This window comes from Rattus norvegicus, chromosome 5 (genome assembly GCF_021556685.1).
Source record: "Rattus norvegicus strain SHRSP/BbbUtx chromosome 5, alternate assembly SHRSP_T2T, whole genome shotgun sequence".
Taxonomy (NCBI): Eukaryota; Metazoa; Chordata; class Mammalia; order Rodentia; family Muridae; genus Rattus; species Rattus norvegicus.
Window position 1 is genome coordinate 27,214,045 of NC_141538.1, and position 20,127 is coordinate 27,234,171.

The following is a 20,127-nucleotide window of genomic DNA, read 5'->3' on the forward strand; positions in this document are numbered from 1 at the left end:
TTGTAGCATCTTTGGCCCATACAGTGCAAAGCTAAGGCGTTTGTGTATTCCAAACTTTAGGACTCCACTGTTGTGAACCGTTGATTTATCCAGAGTTTTACTAGATTAAAATATATTATCTAGCAACCAGCTTCTTATTATAAAAATCACAACTTGGCTCGGTGCTTACAGAACTGATAGTTAGGATTTCAGACAAGAGCATGGCCATTGTACGGCTCTAAGCATCTTCCCGCCATTCCCAGAATTTGAAAGAGAACTGATGATGTCTGCTTGGCAGGTTAAGTCTTCCACGGCAGGTTGAAGTCCTTGCGGGCACTGTGGAAAAATCCCAGGGGCACTCGTCAGCAGATGTGGCTTCAAGGACAAACACTGTGGACTCTGAGTAATAGGAAAGAGCCTCTTTTGCTCTGTCCACTCCACCAACTCTCTGACCCCCTAGAAGTCATATTTATTCAGTAAGAAAATCCGAGAGAAGACATTGAGGACTAATTTTTTTCATTTGCCCTTAACATTTCTAACAACTGTTCTGAACCCGTTCCAAACATCTGAATCTGTTTTTCAGAATGTGGCTCATGTTAGAAAATATAGTTTCCAGATGCAAGTATAGCCAGACTTGGTTAATCTGAGCCTGTTTGCATTCTCTGATAGAAAACACACTCCTCCCTCTACCCCACGTGCACATGTAAACATTTATGTGCACACACACTCAATTGTGTCATTGCCTTGCACTTTCTGTGTGGAGCTGCAGCCCTTTTGCTGGTGGGCTACACTGCGTGTGCATGTGCATGTGTGGGCACACCAATGCTCAGAGGAGGGCACAGGAATGCTGGGAGAGTGAAGGGGCATCCTCTTCAGTGTCCTGCTATGAACTCAAATCCATGGTCACTCTGTATGTTGGTTGATGCTGTGAGTCTGTTTCCTCCCTCCCTCCCTCCCTCCCTCCCTCCCTCCCTCCCTTTCCTTTTTCTTTTCTTTCCTTTCTCCCCCCCCCCTTTCTTTCTTTCTTTTGCCATGGATGCCTTGTATGGTGTTCAAAACACCAAGTACATGCACTCACTCAAATTTACCAATAACTTTCAGTCAGTGTTTGATACCTCAGTACCCAGTCTCTTCATTGAAAATATTTTTTTCTCCTTACGAATATTTTTCTGAGCCCAGAACTCACCACAAAGCTTTTGCGTTTATTAACGAGACATTTTGTTAAATAGTTATTTGTAGATGACTGTTGGAACTGTAGTGGTGAGTAAGCAAGATACAGCTAAACTTCTTAGTCTGACGGCATGCATTTGTTTTTTAAAAGCAAACGCCTGAGTGTAAATATTGGGCTTTGGTATGAGGAAGCACATACTTATATCTCCCAGGGAGAGAAGACAAATCCTTATCTGGAACAGAAGGGCCCTTTTTGGTTAAGGTGTAGGTGTGTGTACTAAAGAGGCATTCTGGACTTTAGCAATATTATCACCAACACTTTTAGTACCAGGATAATTTCAGTTCAGTTTCCATTGTTGTTGTTGTTGTTGTTGTTGTTGTTATTATTATTATTATTATTATTATTATTATTATTATACTTAATGGTAAAATGGATAGAATCACTGTGGGATAGAATCCGACATAAATTTCCAACCATCTTCACCCTGTGTCTCATTGGGCAGGCCCCATGTTCCCAGTTTACTTGAGCACACCCTCACCCGCATGGGGTAGTTTGGAAATGGATTCTGACATGCTGTATGTAGTAGTGACCCTTGTATCTTCCCTGTCGCCTGTGGGAATCCAGCCTGGGCATGCAGCATTTCCTTGGTGCAGCTATAGTTCCTGTGTCCACCCAGGGAGCTTCCAGGGCTGTCCTCCTGAGCGTGAGGGAGGGTCTCTGACGAGTGTGTTCAGCCCAGCTTACTGAGTAGGGCCTGCACCTCCTTTTCTTTTCTTTTCTTTTTTTTTGGGGGGGGGCGCAGGAGGGAATTTTCACTCAACAAGAAAATATAGTTTCTTCCTTCCCACTGTTGGCCCTCACTAGTTGTCTCCCTGTGAGCTATAAACAAACGTTGTTTTTAGCCTTAATGGTTTGGGAACCTTTGACAGGAACACGGTGATGTATGTGGAGATGTACGCATGACAGGAAGCTGACCGGGTACATGCTAGGCCATGTTTAGGGGAGGCGTTGGGAGGTGGAGGAAGAGTTGGCAGCACCTCTGTTTGCCTGGGTAGCCTCACCACGTATGTGACCATTTGCTGAGCTACAATGAAGTGAGGCAGGGACCATCCTTAGAAGCTTCCCTGTTGTTGATGGTCTTTCAGGAATGGCTGTCCAAACATAGGATAATTGCACCGAGACGTTAAATAAATTAACAAACCAAACCATTATTTTGTCAAGCCACGTTGCTGCGATTGGTCAGATGAATTGAGTATGTCAATTGTGGTCTCCTTGTTCAGTCACATCTACAAGGAAATAGCATCCTTGAATCAAGGATAACGAGAATGCACACAACTACATGTAAATTTTGAATAGCATAGCAGAATAATTATGTAAATTGAATATGCAGTGATGAAGGTAATAGGGGGTTTGGGTTGTGTTAGTGCTGAGGCTGAATTGCCAGAGCAGTTTGCGTCTATGCTGTGGAATACAACAGTGGCAATTTTGTTTTGCAAAATGCTATGTGATACCGGTTATTTCCATCCTTGAATAAGTTAACTTGATGAATTTGTTTATACAGAAAATAATTTTCCTACAGGGGGCTGAAACAGAGGAAATGAGCAAGTGAAATGAAAAATTTAGCCCGGTAACTCCTCACATCTTTCCTGTAGCCCTGAGCTGTGCTGTTGCTGCCACGCCGCCGGCAGACACAGTGCCCTCTGAGTGGGTGATGGGGACGCGACCTGCTGGTGGTCCGCGTCGTTCACACACCCTTGGTGATGGAGGACTGCACAGAGGTGGCAGATGCGCAGAGCAGGTCCTCTGGTGCCCGAGGCAGCCCCCTTGCCCTGTGGATCCCACTTGGTTCTGTTAAATTGGTCGGATGGTTAAATTTGTAGACATCCCCCACCTCAACAACCAAAACACAGTCACACATGTCTTTCCTGTGCCAGAGGAGCTACAGTAATCTACCTGGAAGCAGTCACATGGAATGGTGGAGAAACAGGATATTAGGATAAAGACACCAGAGCTGCACCCTAACAGTGGGGTGGGGGTGGGGAGATGGGCTACTTCTAGGCCCCACTCCTGTGATAGAGACTTTCTCCTCCTCCTCCTCCTTGTCCTTCTCCTCCTCTTCTTTTCCTCTTTTTCCATCTCCTCTTCCTCCTCCTCCTCCTCCTTCCCCCTCCTCCTCCTCTTCCTTGTAATATATTTTTCCTATACCTGTTTTTTATTGCTCTCCCTGGGTGTCCTTATAGCTTTCAAATATTGGCTGTTAATATTGGAAATAGAGCCAGGCCTCTGTGGCTAGAGAGGATGCATTTTGCATGTGCATGGATTCCCGGAGGATTTGCATTTTCTTTTCAGTACTTTCTGTTGTGCTTGCATGGGCTCTGTGAAGTGAGAGAGAGTTTGGAGGAAGTGCTTCCTTTGAATGACTCTTGAAGGATTTAGTGGTCCATTTAGCTACATAAAGATTCTTTGAATGTACAGAAAGAGGGGAACTTGGCCAGAGCCTGTGACTTGACTACTGAAGCCTAAATTAAACGGAGCAATGTGAGTGCCACTAATGTAGTCTCTAGGAACACATTTGGTTCCCTGCACCGTTCCCCACCCCCACTGTTAAGTTTAGCAGAAACGAAAATGTTACCTTTCAATCCAGTGAAGGTGGCATTTCACTTCAAACCAGAAAATACACATAGCACTCTCATTCTTAAAAACGACACAAAGTGCTAAAGGACATGGCGTGTGTTTTCTGCTAGCTCCTGTAATTATCATTAACGGTAGTAGTTAGTGTTTATTTAGCAGCTTCCTTCACCCACTCAGAGGAACTCATTTTCCCAATATAACTGTACAGAGTTAGGGTGTCTTCCCCCAAGAGACACTTACTCAGTCATCAAACCCAGTGTCTTGGTCAACTAAAACATACTTGTGTTCTCTGTGGAACTTCTTGATGGGGGTCACAGGTGAAAGCAATTCTTTAAGCCAGCTGTGGTAGTGAGAATGTCACAGGCCAAACACATGTCATCGGGTGTCTGCACAGTGTGTGTGTAATGAATTCAGATCCTAGCCTCTTTCCCTTTCTTCTTGTTCCTTCTTTCCCTTTAGCGCACTCACATGCTACGGTTTAGTTTGATTCAGAACACTGGGAAATCAGACATTGTTTTGGCTCAGGCCTGCCAAAGAGGCTACACACACACGTGTATGTGCACTTCACGTGTGCAGATATAAAAAGGAGCTTGGCGCCCCTTTAGTGCTAGTGAGAAAGAAGTACCCAGGGCGATCATGCCGGCTCTGCCTCTGAACCTGTCTCGCTAAGTCTCTTACCTGTCAAGTTAGGGACGAACTGCGAGTGCCCACCCCGTTGCCCCAAAGCTTGCCTTCTCTTCTCAGAGCCATTAGCAATGATTCAAATCCCCAGATTTTCCTCCCTTTGGAGGTGGCCACCTCAGTGCCTCCACTGTGGGCCTTCCTCCCTCGTTCCAAGTAGGAGAACCGATCAGGCAGCTCGGAAAGCACATTCTGCCCATTGTACTGTAAGCTTGATGTCCCTGGTGGGGACATGTGCCTCCGCAGTGAGTTTCAGTGGACTGGAAAGCAATGCTTTGGTTTCTGCAGGAAAGGAAGGTGTGTCCCCCCACCCCACCCCCAACTCACCAAATAGCAGCAGCAGAAGGTGAGGAGGCCATGAGCAGAAGTGGGTAGAAGGGGGAGACTTCTATAGAGACATTGTTTTGAAGTCTTGCTTAAGGAGAGTATTAAAGAGGAGTGTGTTTTGCTATGGTAGCCTTGGTTTTGATGTTATCCCTGGGAGGAAGGGGGCAAAAAGGATCCCAGGCTGACTTGTCCTCGTCATCATCGTTGTCATCGTCATGGTCGTCGTTAAGATGTCCTTATGTTGGAGTGCTTTGGAAAAATATGAAAATTGGTACAATGAGTGTTCCTCTCCTGTTATGTAATGATGCTTGGCAGGTTTGCCTGGGCCTAGTCAGAGTGCTCCTGGCATCACTGGATGTCAAAGAGAACCAGGCAGCTTCCTTGCTGGCTTCTCCTCGGCTGTGTGGCTTTAGCTTTGAAACGTTAGGTAAGGAAAGGCTATGAAGTTTGAATCACAGCACCCTTAAATATTCACTAGAGTACGATTTTATTTTACTTTTGGTCCTGATATATAGAGGTAGTGTAGTTCACTTCACAGTGGTCTGTCTTTCCTGTTTGGGTAGATAGTGGCCTTTTTCTCCTTCCCGACTTTACTGATGATCTAATTCTCATCCTGATTGAAATATGGGTGGATAGCATGCCTCTCTTGTATCAGCCACCCTGGCAGGTCAGAGATGACAACTGTGAGCCCGGAGAGTGGGATTCTGAGTGCCAGGGTGGCCCTCTGTGAGGTGCAGTCATAGATAAACGTGACGTCTCGGAACATGGCGCAAGTAGTTAAGTGTGCATCCTGCATTTTGGCACTAACATGTCCACCAGAGAGGCTTTGGTTTGCATCAGCACCGCAGTGCACGATTGGGTTCATCCCTTATGCTGTGCTGTGAAAGATGCTGTGAAAAGACAGTCCGCAAAAACAGTGTGTAGGTTTTCAGTCTTAATTCTTGACTACGTGACAAACGTCTTTGTTTCAGAATATGTTATTGTTAAGGAATCAGTTCTTTCAGGAAAGTTTTCTGTTGTTTTCCCAAATAAACAAATGAATGAATGAGCGAGTGAATGGATGGATGAATGAATGAAAGAATGATGTCCTTTAGAAAATGACCAACACTACAGCAACTCTAAAGACAAGGTCAAAGGCTTAAAATGACCCAGGGGCTGCACCAAGCAGAGCAGATGTTTACAGGGAAGCTCGTTGAGATCTGACAAATGCCACGGGAGACCACACAGCACGGGGCCTGACACCCCAACACCCACACATGGGTTCTCAGGCAAGGCAGGTTTGATACCAGACCACAGTGACTGGGAGCTTGACCGTCGGATGTAAAGGTGACCCATGTATTCAAAACATGAAATCAAATTAGGCCTTGAAATCTTTTCTAATTTTCTTTGCTATTCATTTCTTTAAAAGGTAGCACTTGGGGATGAAGAGATGGCTTAGCCAGTTAGGAGCACTGGCTGCTCTTCCAGAGGACCTGGATTCAATTCCCAGTACCTGTATGGTAGCTCACAACTGTCTATAATTCAGTATCTGATAACCTTAACACAGACATACATTCAGGCAAATATCAATGCACACAAATAGATAGGTAGGTAATAGACAGACAGACATATGATAGACAGACAGATGATAGATAGATAGATAGATAGATGGATAGTTTTGTTTTAATCTAGTACTTACATATCAAGGAAGAACCTTTTCTACAATAGCTACTCTTTTAAGGCAACAACATACAGGCCTGTTATCTTGGTGTCCTATAGAAAGACTATCATAGAACTTAATGCTGGCAGTTCTGGTTCACATCCTAGGTTGTTTCTAGTAAACCCTAGGGTTTTTTTGTTTCTTTTTTTTTTTTTTTTTTTTTTTTTAAATTTCTTCCTCCCTCTCACAATTCTCTTTCTTCCTCAAAAGGAGTCAAGGCGGGATGTGTGTATGGGAGCTAGGGTCCTAAGGTGCCCATGTGGGGTCAAGTGTGGGGTCGCCTCAGTGGGTGACCAGGTCACCTGGTCCCAGAGCAGGTGTGCACTAGAGGAAAGTCTTGGTGTGCTGATGCCTTAGCTGCTGCTCAGTGTCCTTTGTCACCAGTTCATAATGCTGCTTGCAGTTTATTTTATTACACCACTACTTACACTGTTGGAGACATTATGGCAGTAGGACTTAAACTCTCTTCCTCCTTTCCTTTTCAGTCTCCTCCTCTTCCTTCAAACTTCTCTCCTGCCCATCCTTCCTTCTCCTCCAATGACAGGCCTCCTTCTATCCTGTACCTGCCCCTCACCTGTATTTTACAAATTCAATGGGGAGAAGGTTCTGGTGAAGTCACCTGAGTCCTGAGTGGTGACTAGGCAGCTGTCCTTGGGGCAGTGGAATTAGCATCAAAATACAGATAACTCCAAGGCAAATCACGACAGGTTTCATTATGTAATTTTCACATACATATTATTTGTATTTGGCCATATCTGCCCCAGGTCCTCCCATATCCGTTCTTTCCCTCAACAGGACCCCCACTTCTGATTTCCCATGTGCAGGGTGTGTATGTCTGTGCCTGTGTTCTTGTACACGCCCACAGTGCATGGATCTAGGTTGCACGTAGGAGAGAAAACATGAGGCTCGTGTCTGTGTGCCTGTAGCTTATTTTGCTTAACATGGTGTTATTTAGTTCCATTAATTTTTTTCTGAAAATGGCATAATTTCATCCTTATGGCCAGATACCATTCCACTGTGTGTGTGATATCATATATATATAAAAATACACACACCATACACCACACACACACACACACACACACACACACACACACACACACACAAACACGCGCGCGCGTGCTTGAGCATCTGGGATGGTTCTGTGTCTTGACTGTTATAAACAGTGACAGTAAATATGGCTGTGCATGTTCCTCTATGGCGTGCTGACTTAGGTTTGTTCAGTCATATATCCAGGAGTGACAGAGCTGAGCGATATGGAAGTTCTCTTTTTAGTCTCTTGAGGATCCTGTATGCCCATTTCTATTTTACATTCCATTCCCCAGGGATTAGGGTTCCCCTCTGCCCACGTTCTCTCCAGCACTTGTTAATGTTGCTTTTCCTGATGACAGCCACCGGAGGAGAGGGAGTTATAATTTGCTTCCCCTGATGGTGAAGGATAGGGAACCTTTTCCACGTATTTGGTAGTCAACTGTATGCAGTTCTTCTTTTGAGACTTGTTTCTGCCAATCGCTCGCCCATCTGAGTGGACGGTTGTTTGGAGTGGTACATTTTATAGAAGTTAACATCTGTCAGATACACAGTTGGTGAAGATTTTCTCCCATTCTGTTGGCTGTCTCTTTGCTCTGCCTATGGTTTCTTTTGCTGGATAGGAATTTTAAATTGTATTTATTCTCTTTTGTCTCCTGCCATTGAGGTCCTTGTCAAAGATAGCGCACTTATGTAGGCCTGCACTTGTTTTGACCGTCAGTTTCAGTTTCAGCACTGAAAATAAAACACAGTTCTCTGCCTGTGGGTCTTGATCCCTCCAGGGGAAGTCTGTCGACCCTTTCACATTGGCCACCTCTCAGATACCCTGTATATCACATACTTATTTTACTATTCAGAACAGTAACAAAATTATAGTTATACTTAGTAGCAGCAAAAATGGCCACCGCAGCAAGGTCTTGGATCCATTTTGAATTGGGATTTTATAGGGCAGATATCCCATGTTCCCAGCACCACTTGTGGAAGAGGCTGTCTTTTCTCAGAGTATGTCTTGAGACCTTTGTCAAAAATTATTCTATCCTCTATTCTATCTCTATTCTATCTCTATTCTATCCTCTGGTCTAGATTTACATTTGCGCCTTCCTGGGGTTTTTGGTTGTTGCTGTTGATATGGCTCTGTAGTACACTTTGAGATCAGGTATTTTGATGTGTACAGCAGTGCTGTTTCTGCTCTGGATTGCTTTGGTGTGCGCGTGCGTGTGTGTGAGAGAGTGTGTATGTGTGTGAGAGTTTGTGAGTGTGTGTGTATGTGTGAGAGTTTGTGAGTGTGTGTGAGTGAATGTGTATGTGTGTGAGTGAATGTGTGTGTGTATGTGTGTGTACGCACACTTCCATATGATTTTGAGATTACTTTTTCTTTTCTGTGAAGAATGTCATTGGAATTTTATAGGGGTTGCTTTCAGTAATGTAGACATTTTCTCAGCCTCAATCCTAGCAGTCTCTGAGCATGTGAGGTCTTCACTTCCAGCCTCTTGTTCATTATCGACACCATCTAAAAACTGCTTTACTATGTTGGTTGGGTTTATTCCTAGTTCCTTTTTTTTCCAAATTAAAAAGTTCTTGCTGGGTGTGGTGGTGCACACCTTTGATCCCAGCACCTGGGAGGGAGGCAGAGGCAGGCAGATCTCTGAGTTTGAGGCTAGCCTGGTCTACAGAAACTCTGTCCAGAAAAATAAAACAAGACAAAATTTTCGTAAAGCTCTCTTGATTCCTCTGCTCCAACTCTTTTTGGGCAAATTTGTTGTCAACACACAGAAAAGCTACTGGCATTGGCACTCGAATTTTGTATCCTGTCACTTTGTTGAAAGTGTCAGAATAAGAGTTTTACAGTGGTGTCTCTAGGCTCTTTGAAGACAAGCTCTTATCCTGTGCAAGTAGAGGAAATTTGACTTCTTCTCCCCTTGCTTCTGTATCACTCTTCTTTGTTCTCTTACCTTATTGCTCTAGCTAAGACTTCAGATACCAGAAACAAACAAAAAAATCAAGGCTGGAAAGAGGCTGCAGATCCAGGCGTGCCTTTCACACTAGCACTTAGGAGACAGAGGCCAGGGAATCACCCCAGTACCAGGCTAGGCAGAGCCACATAGTGAGACACCCCCCCACACACACACCGCTACCAAATAAAAGAAAGAGACTTGTAGGTTGCCCCATTTAGTAGAGCATTAGTGGTAGATTTTCATCAAGCCTTTATTATATTGAGGTTAGTTTCTTCTGTTGCTAGTTTCTGTGGTTTGGGTTTTTTTAAATCTTACTTTTTATTTTCACTATTTAAAAACCAAGTAGTAAGGGCTCAGAGGGCTTTTGATTTTCGAAACTAGATGCATTTTTCAACAACGTTGAGCCCTGGTATCCATCTGTAGACTGTGTTCTGTTATGCCAGCCTGAATCTTTGTTAGTTGTTATACTTCTGACCCATATCCTATGTGGCAAGTCTTACTGGTTAACTTCAGTTTACTGAAAAGTCTGTGGTTGTTGGATGAGTTACTTCACACCTAATCCAAGCTGCCTGGGAGGTTGAACAGGAACACAAGTTCAAGTCCAGCCTAGGCTACTAAGATCATGCTTGCTATGCAAGTATGGGGGCCTGATTTTGGAGTAACTATATAAAAGCTGGGTGTGGTGACATGGGCTTGACATTGTTGTTCTGGGGAGGCAAAAGCGGGTGTATCCCTAGAGCTGGCTGTGTACTCACCCTAGCCAACAGCTGAGCTCTAGGTCAGGGAGAGATTGGACATTGATCCATGGTAGTATGTGTGTGCATGTGTGCGTGCGTGTGTACGCCTGACATTGATCCATCCATCCATCATCTCTCTCTCTCTCTCTCTCTCTCTCTCACACACACACACACACACACACACACACACACACACACACACACACACACCTCTCCAGTGTATCAGGTGTAAAAATATGTTTTAATGCCCTTCTTCTTAAAGAAGATGGTGTAATATTTTGGAGAAGCTTGAATCCCTAATAATGCTCCTGATTAATCATCCTGACCTAAGTTTCAAGGTTGATTTCTCCCACTGTAACGAGAATCCTCATTAACTTACTTCATCCTTGGGGCCTGCTAGGTCGATAGCTCCCGCCCACTGTCTGTCACCTTTCTTAATTGACTTACTCCTCATCACACATGTGTTTCATGATATGGGCCATTTTTAAAGTTTCTTCCGAGAACGAAGATCTGTAGGTTGACACTAATGACTATTTAACTGCATTCTGTTTTGTCAGTTTTCGAAACTAGATGTGCTTTCCACCAGCGTTGAGCCATGATGACCCCCAGTAGACTGTTCTGTTATGTCATCCTGAGTCTTTTTAGAGTTGTTAATGCTTATCTGACCCATATCCTATGTGGCAGTTCTTATTGGTAAACTTACTGGAAAATCAGGCTAGCCCAGGCTTTCTAATAGGCCCTGGCTCTGACTGAAGCCTTGTTTAGAAAGCCTACAATTTCTCACACAAGAGTTGGTCAACTCTGATCCACCAGTCCCATCTTAGGCAACAGCGCCCACACTGTGATGTCTTCAGCTGACTAGGAGTCCTCCCAGAAGTGGAATCCTGAGAACATACCCCCACAGGACATTGCAGCCCTCAACATGGCATTTGTGGGTGTCCCTGAGCATTCTCCTCCGGGTGGTGCCTGCTTCTGGTGGCATTGGGATAGGCACAGAACTAAGGAGCTATGGGGGCTGTGGACCCCAGTGCTTGTCTTAGAGTAATGTGAGAAACATGAGACTTCAGGAGCAACAGAGGCCTTTCAAGGTTCTAAGACGTCGCTGGATTTGTGTTTGATTTCTAGGGCTCACTAGCATGAACAGGTAGAGGCTGAGTAGCTAAGCCTGTGGGGTGGAGTAGATAGATTAGCAGTTGTATTTCGGCCATATTGCTGATTAAGGAAGCTAGGAGAAGAACGGACTTTTGACTTGGGGATAAAATTTGTAAGTGGTATTTATTGTATTGCTTCTGAAATTTCCTGTTTCCCTCAAGTTTATTACTATTGTCACCTCATTTCACCCTGTCATCCTTTGGTTTCTTTCTCCTTTCTTTTTATTTCCTCTTTCTTTTCTTTCTTCCCTTTTCCCTCCTTTCTTCCCTTTCTTTCTTTTCTTTTCCTTCCTTTCTTCCTTTCTTCCTTCCTTTCTTTCCTTTCTTTCCTTTCTTTCTTTCTTTCTTTCTTTCTTTCTTTCTTTCTTTCTTTCTTTCTTTCTTTCTTTCTTTCTTTCTTTCTTTCTTTCTAAGATGGTCTCAAGTAACTCCGGCTGGCCTTAAAAAATCCTGATTTTGCTGTTTCTGTCTCCCATGGTCTGGAAATATGGGTGTCCCACTGCACCCTGGGCCTCGTGTGTCTGAGTCAAGCCCTCTGTCAGCTCACCCAGATCTTCAGCTCCATCACACCGAGCGTCATAGATGGTTCATCCTGAACGTAGACGCCATTCCAGCCTTTGTTTACCTTTTTAAAGTGTTTTTATTGTGTATGTGAGCATACAGCGTGCATGTAGGATCAGAGGAGAATGTAATGTGAGTCCTTAGGAATTCAAAGATAGTTCTTTTTAGCTCACAGGATGGTGGATGAAAGATACACGGTGCTTCAATTTTAATATAACTCAGTAATATAACACCCATTTTTTTTTTGTTGTTGTTTTACACATGAATAGGAATTTGAAATGGTACCCGACCTAGACTACTGTGATTCTGATGTTTCTTGGAACTCATTCCAAGATCTGTCAGCCAGGTCTTGCAGATGAGCAGGTAGGTTTCAGGGTACCAGAGGCTAGCGGGTCTTTAGCATTCATCACACATGCCTTTGGAATGTGGCTGTGAGGAGCATAGAGGAAGTGAATGTTGTGACTTGTATAGGCTGGAGAGGGCTGGTACCCCAGTACTGAGACTTGCAGACATTACACGTTGGGGACTTGATTTAAGGACCCCATCAGACTTTAGTAACCTGTGGAGAGGAGTTTGCACACCGTGTTCTGGCTCCATCAGGATGCTGATGTAGGAGGTACAGGAGTCTGAACAGACTCGAGAGGGGGGGGGGGGGTAACAGGTATGGCCTGTGCTTGCCTGGCTTTTCTCACGGACCTGCTTTTAGATTGCTGGGTAGCGAGTACTGGGTACTAGTAAGTACACTGAAGTTCCGGATCTGCACCTCGAAGCTCTCAAGGTCATAACACTGGCTTAAGGGAGTTCCCAACAACATTCTCATCCCTACGCCAGGGCAGATGTCCTGTTTGCATATTCCAGCTTTGAATGTCGTTTGGAAGAAGAATGAGTCTATGGCTGTGTTTGGAGTCTGGTAGTAAATGAACAGTTTGAATCTCACAGATACAGACAGAATGGTACATGGACTCTGTTCTTTTTCCCACTGGTCTCATGCTGGGGACCCTTCCCATGGGGCGAGAGTGTGATGCCAGCAACCGTTGTCATCTAGGTTGGTATGACAGGTGCTTGGTTGAAGTAGTGGCAGGGTGAACATGCCGTGTGTTCTTTGAACTTGTGACTAATGCTGATCATTGATGTCCCTTCTGCGATTCTTGAAGTGAGGTGACCCTGCAGCTTGTAGATTTTTCACTGTGTGTTCCACCATTGAATTGGCACTGGCGGGTCTGGGCACAGAGAGCATGGACTGCTCAGACATGCTTCTCCTCCAGGGGTGTTCAGAGCATGATCATCTCTGTCCAACACTGCCTCGTTTCTTCTCTTCTCATTTAAATGCCCAGAAACACTAGCGATGCAGATAGTGTTACATCACTCACGACATAGATGAAGGAATGGAGGCGCAACACTGCCTCGTTTCTTCTCTTCTCATTTAAATGCCCAGAAACACTAGCGATGCAGATAGTGTTACATCACTCACGACATAGATGAAGGAATGGAGGCGCAGGAAAAATAGGTGTCATTTATCTGGAGTCACAGTTGGAACTGCGACAGTTAGAGCTCAGACTAGTTTCTGTCTGGTGGGAACCAGCATTCCATAGTACTTCAGGTAGAACAAAAAAATTGATTTAGATTTTACATAGGTCAGAGCAGTTTGAATATTACACTTCATAGGAATCCAGATTGGCTTATTCCAAAACCATAACGAGGACGACTTAATGTAGGTAATTGAATTTTGTCCTGGATTATCAAGTGTTTGGGTGGCCACTGAAGATCCCTTAGTCTTTTTCTGACTTCCTAGGGTGCTTGATGTGTATACTGGTGGGTGGGAGAACCTAGCTGTCCCTCAGGACGAATGTCATGAGCCCTAATGAGTTTGCCTCTTGCAGTAATCAGAACTGAAAGTGCTTGCCTGGGCCGTGAGGTTTTTGTCTAAGCGTTTGGAGAGGTCCTAATGACTTTCAGCCATCTTGGAGGTTCTGTACAGCTCATCCTTGGATAGAGCAGATGGAAAGTCATTAGTATTTCTGTCCCCCAGCAAATAGATGTTTCCTCAAACCTGGCTCTGGGCACTATGCAGACAGTCAGCCTTTTGCTCCTGCAGGATGCCGCTTGCAAGGCCCGGAACCCCACAAACTTGAACTCCATCCTCCGCTCTGGTTGATCGAGGTCACCGTGGAAAACACGCACCGCCAGCTCAGTTTACCTGGCAGTGGTTCAGCTCTTTGACAGACCTACCTCTGATTTAAACAAATTCGAGAAATATGTAAAGTTTTGGAAGCAGTTTTGCACTGATTTGATAAAAGAAACCACAAAACACTGTAGCGCAGGTGTTGAGAATGTTTGAAAGCTGATTGAGGGAAGCAGATGGCTTTAGTCAGTGGCATCCAGCCAAAAGAGCAGGTGCTGGTCATGTGACCGCTGGTTACCAGGGTAATCTGATTGCTCTTGGCGTGCAGATGAAAGGAAAGGGGCCCAGTGTTCAGCTGTAGTATTGTATAATTTGTGGCAGTTAGAGCGGAAATAAATGCTGGAAATGGAGCCTCATGGTAGGGGAGACTTCTGTCAGTGTGTAGCGTAAACACCAGGACACTCTCCTCAGGAACTGCTGCATGAATTTTTTAATTTAAAAAATATTCTGCTGTCTGTGGATCTCTGACTTAGTCACACCATCTTTTTTTTTTTTGTAAATAAAATCGGTTTGAAATGCAACTGCTGTTTGTGATCCTCTTGAATTGTTTTCAGCCATTTCCTGATGTAGCTGTTTGCTATGCTAAAATGCTCATGTATCAAAATAAGCTCGGAGTACACAGAAACAAGTTTAAGATGATCAAAACCATATTAGTGGAGAACGCTGCCATAGGTGTGTGCTGGAGACACTGTTGACACACTTTGGGAGGGCTTTACGTGACACATCTGTACTCAGAGTCATTAGCTGCTGCAGCCAGCCTCTTCCTAGTGGCTTAACAACGTCGTCTTTAGCGCTTCTCTTGGTGAGCTTCTCTGGGACTTCATGACATTTAATAAATGTAGGGTTTTGAAATATGTATCTTTTGCTTGGTAAGTTACTTAGAGCTTTGAAACTCCTTAGAAAGAGTAAAAAAAAAATTCTTTTTGCCAGTATTTGGATCATTTTCTGTGTAGTATATCTAACAAATGGTCATTGATCCAGAGTGTAGATTTTAATTTTTTTTTTTTTCCGGAGCTGGGGACCGAACCCAGGGCCTTGTGCTTGCTAGGCAAGCGCTCTACCACTGAGCTAAATCCCCCAACCCCTAGAGTTTAATTTTAAGTTCTCCTTTAGGGAGAACTGAGTGTTTGCTCTAACAGTACTGTGAGGAAGGGTTTTGGGGGTGGGGATAACCGAGAATTTTATTTTTCTCAGAGTGTACTCATGTGTTTTGCTTTATCATTCAGATCTACTGGTATTTCTCAGTAACACAGAAAGTGAGCTTCAGTTATTGGTGACAAACACACACACACACACACAATTTCAAAGACTTATTAGCTCATGGTAGAAATGCTAATTGTGGGGCTGGTGGTGTCGTCAGTGATAGAGCGCTTGCCCAGCTCTGGGGGAAAATAGAGGCCAAGTGCGACTGTCCCTCCAACATGCTCAGCACCAAAAGGAAACTGACTTGTCAACAGGAACACCGAATTAAATAAAATTACGGATTTCTAGGAAATGAATTTTTAGTAAGCACTTGTATATGCTATATTTAAAAAAAAAAACCACTATTGCTGGTCACCATAGGACTTAAAAATGACTGTGTAAAACTCTGGCAGAGAAATAAGGATATGGTCACTAGATTGTTTTTCCTCCCCTTTGGTTAAAAAAGAATTGTTTCCCCCTGACTTTTTAGCAGGGAAACTTCTTGGTTTGTCAGCAGGGGGTGCGGGCCGTACTCTGTGAAGTGTTCAGAGGTTCACATTCAGTTCTGTTCCAGTGGGAGAGAAATTTGCTGAAGGTCATCAATTATAAGTTTTGTTGTCAAACCTTAATTAGGAGTACCATCTAATGAAAAGAGCCCAACACCCACCGACCTGGCCTTTGCCACCACTCTTTAGAGAAGGTTTGGGGCACGTGGGAAACCACACCGAAAGTGAACGCTAAGTGATGTACTTTGAATTCTAGTAATAAGAAACCGGATTCAGAAGCAAGTGCTTTGAAGAAAAAGGTCAACAAAGGAAAAACAGAAGGTTCTGAAAATTCAGACTTGGACAAAACACCCCCACCATCCCCTGGCCCTGAAGAAGACGAAGACCCAGGGGTCCAGGTAATACCATTGCTCCCTTCTGGGCTCCAGCTGGGAAGTGGGGTAACTGGAGCCACACGTAAAGCACGCAGGGTTTCCCTCTGCTTTGTTGACAGGTGTGTGCAATGTCCTTATTGTTGTCTGGAACATTATATCCATAGTGAAGAGAGCCAGGGCCTTCAGAAAGTCAGCGCACTCTGGGGCCATTTAAGTGTGTCATTCACACTTAAAATTTCTTCCAAAATTTTTTTTGTCAATTTTTATTTGATTTCTCTCCCTCCCTCCTGTGTGTGTATGTGTGTATGTGTGTGTGTACACACATGTATGCACATGTGTGCACATTCATGTGGAGGCAAGATGCCACCCTCAGGTGTCTTTCTTTAGGAGCCAACCGCCGTGTGTTTTTGAGACAGGATCCCCTCACTGTCTTGGGTTTGTGAAGCATGCTAGCCTTGGTTGGCCCGTGAGCCCGAAAGCTTGTCTCCACTTCCCTAATGCCGGGACTGTGAGCATGTCCTCTGTGCCTTGCTTGCTGCTGTTCTAAGGAGCAAAGCCGAGGTCTCGTGCTCGCAAGGCCAAGCGGTCCACTACCCTCATTAATTTAAAACCACCATGTACTTTGTAGTTTATTGATATTAGGTGGTCAGAGATGTGATATATTCGTGATAGAATTTCCACCAACAAGTCAGTGATGTCCCCAGATGCTAACTTTGCCACACGGTTCAGCGTTAGATCCTCCTGAGCTCTGAAAGTAAGTAGTAGGAATTTGGGTCCCCGTGTGTGAAACTCACTGCTGTCACTATTTGGACCGACAGCAGACTTAAGAGTACACATGACAGTTGCGAATTATTTCCTTGATATCCCCTGGAAGCATGCCAGTCTGGTCCTTTGGGATGACTGGGAATGTGGCTTGTGCAAGTGACATCTGAATTATCAGGGAGCAGTTACTGTGGAGTCCCATTGGAATAGGCAGCCAGCCCTTAGGGGGACCAGTTGGGCTTCCTCCGACCTGTAATATACTCCTGGGTCTTTCTACCCAAGGCCCAGGGGTCCGTAATATATGGCCCCCTTACAGAGCACTTCAGCTCTAATACTGCATTCTTCTTGAGTAGAACAGCCTGAAAGAAGGACCTGAGTGGGTAGGATGGTTGAAGATGGCCACCACGTGTGTGCAGGGAATCGAACCCAGGTCCTCTGCAAGAGCAGCAAGGACTCTAAACCATGGCACCATTTTTCCCTCTTGAAAGTTGGTTAAGGAGTTTGAAACGAAAAATTTGTAATGAAATTCACTGTAACCTCAAGGCTGTTTTATCTTAATTTGTGCTGAAAGTCGGGGCTCTACAACAGGAGTATCTGGACAACATTAAGAACTATTCTCACAGGCCAGAGGTGGTGCCACACGCCTTTAATCCCAGCACTTGCCAGCTCGAGGCCAGCCTGGTCCACACAGCAAGCTCTAGGCCAGCCAAAGCTACCTAAGGAGACCCCATCTCAAAACAAAAGAATTACTTCCCGTTCTGACTAATGAACTACTGTTTGGGGTGTGGTTTTTCTCGCCTCTCCCCCTTTTCTTTCCACTCCTCTCCTTGACTTGCGCCAGCTTCCCATCTTTTTCTCTCCCTTCCTGTATTTCAGGTACAGAAAAGCTCTTAGCTGTTCAAACCAAGCTCAGTGCTGCTGTCTAACTGTATAACAGTTGTGCATGCAACAGCCAGGTCAGGCGGCCACAGAGCCGGTCTGGGAAGCCGTCTTCCTAGTGTCTGATACAGGAGGTGATGCAGGCTGCTTGTTTGTGGCGCTTCTTCCTGTGGGGCATCTGTGAGGGGCTTTGGAGCTAGACGTTTCGAATGTTCCGGTTGGTCATCAAAAGTAAATGACACGTTAACTCTTGACTCTTTCACAAGGTGTGGCGGCAACGAGGCTTGTAGAAACACGTTTTAATTTTCTCCTCAGGACACACAGGCTTTTAACCAAAAAGCGTCTTTCCGAAGCAGGTTCAGTCGCCTCGCTCTCAGGCTGTGAGGCGGTGTGGCGTGTGGGTCTTGCTCCAAGAGATCACGATGTCTGCCTCGCCTCCTTCATACGCGTGATGGACGTTTGCTTTCTCCCATCTTACTGTCAGACCATAAAACTGATGAAACTCTTTAAAGAGCAGGAGTTCGAAGTTCTTAGGAAAATGTCTGTGTCCAGGAGTCCTCGGTGATGTCGTTACCCTTTCACTGCGAATTTTGATTTTTCCATTCTTTACGTATTTAAAAAGACATTTATTTTTTTAAAAAGTAATTTTCTTTTAGGACCGAAATTGCAAACACTCAGGTACAGCAGCAAGCCCTGTCACTCACTTGGCCATCTCCATTGAGGGTGGAGACACCAGAGATGCACAGTGGACCCGTGGGAGTCCAGCGCCCCGCCCCTCCCCTGCTCCTATCTCTTCATTCAGAACTTCACACCTAGTAGCAATTTGTATTTTTTCGGATTTATTTTTCCGTTGGCAAAAGCACGCACCCGTATCGTCTCCTTGAGTATTTCTTGAGCAGTAAGGGTCTGTGCGTTGTGCTTAGACCGTCTGCCCATCCAGATAGAGAAGCAGTTGGCGTTTGTCTTAAGTAGAATCAGACGCTACTTTTGCTGTCACGTGATATGCTTTCCTTGATGGCGTTACGGTGCACAGATCTCCAAATCCACCTTGTGGCTTACTGGAAGTAGAACTGGTAGGTCACAGGCTTTCACACAACCACACTGTCCTGCACAGGCCGTGCTGGGCCGTGTTTCGACCACAAGCGTGAACCCGTGCGTTTCGCCAGCAGTCATACTGATCACCAGTCGTCGACATTTTAAGCAGTTGTATTAAAACGAGAACTGCCAGGCATGGTGGCATACAACTTTAATCCAAGCGAGCATTTGAGAGGCAGAGACAGGCAGATCTCTGGGGGTTGGAGCCCAGCTTGGTTCAGTTGTGATTTTCGGGCTAGTCCTGGCTGCATCGTGAGACTCTGTCCCAGGATAAACAAACAAACAAAAACGCCGCCCTATTTATCACAGCTACTCATTGAGTCATGAGTTCAGTTCCCACTTCTTCCCCCTCCTTCTCCAGGACCAGGAATGGAACCCATGGCTCTGTGTGTGCAGAATAAGTGATCACTGAGGTGTAAGCCCTAGCCCAGAACTGTTTCTTTTAGGCCTCGAATTAAACTGCATTGGAATACCCTGAGAAATAACAGTATAGCAATATTTGTATAAACCGTTACAGCCTGTTGATTACTTTCTAATGTTGTTGTTGGCAGACTATCTGCATTCAAATTTTTCAGTCATACAAAACTAGAGAAGAGTGCCTCCACTGCCCTCAATGGAGGTGGCCAAGTGAGTGACGCATACCTGTGTTCTCCTTGAAGGGACTGCTAATTAGAGCAGCAGAGTTAGAGGGTCCCAGGACCCCAGATCTCCAGTTTATCACTATGGTTCTCACAGTAGTCTTTTCACTCGACGTTCAGGATGAAAACTACTAGTTTTTCTTCAAGATTCAAAGAAAAACAGAAAAGAGAAAAGAAAATGGGTCTTACCACCCTGTGTACCCAAAGCCTGCCCTTTAAAACTCACTTTGTCGGGGTTCTGTTGCAGAAGAGGCGGTCCAGCAGGCAGGTGAAAAGGAAGCGCTACACTGAAGATTTGGAGTTCAAGATTTCTGATGAGGAGGCAGATGACGCAGATGCTGCTGGGAGAGACTCCCCATCCAACACCTCACAGTCAGAGCAGCAGGTCGGTAGCCAGGCGTGCGCTGTAGCCAGGCGTGCGCGGTAGACAGGCATGCGCGGTAGCCAGGCATGCGCAGTAGACAGGCGTGCGCTGTAGTCAGGCATGCGCGGTAGACAGGCGTGCGCGGCTTCCTACGTACTTCCGAGGTGGACTGGAGGTTTTAAACCTGGAAGCTGAGCAGTTCAGTGGCAGAGGCGGACTTTGAG

General features: G+C 45.1%; 1 protein-coding gene and 1 long non-coding RNA gene across 3 annotated transcripts in view; one reads left to right on the forward strand and one right to left on the reverse strand.

Annotated features, from left to right (window-relative positions):
• Chd7 (chromodomain helicase DNA binding protein 7) overlaps positions 1–20,127 on the forward strand; it is a 183,339-nt gene that overhangs the window by 99,003 nt on the left and 64,209 nt on the right. For both annotated transcript variants that reach the window (NM_001107906.4, XM_087548652.1), the window contains exons 4-5: positions 16,048–16,189; positions 19,787–19,924. In NM_001107906.4, coding sequence (NP_001101376.2) covers positions 16,048–16,189; positions 19,787–19,924 — 280 coding nt within the window. The remainder of the gene's footprint in view (positions 1–16,047; positions 16,190–19,786; positions 19,925–20,127) is intronic.
• LOC108350929 (uncharacterized) lies at positions 81–19,935 on the reverse strand. The gene is made up of 2 exons (XR_015620122.1): positions 19,766–19,935; positions 81–315 (listed from the first exon to the last, which is right to left on the reverse strand). It is a non-coding gene; the product is annotated as an uncharacterized LOC108350929 (long non-coding RNA).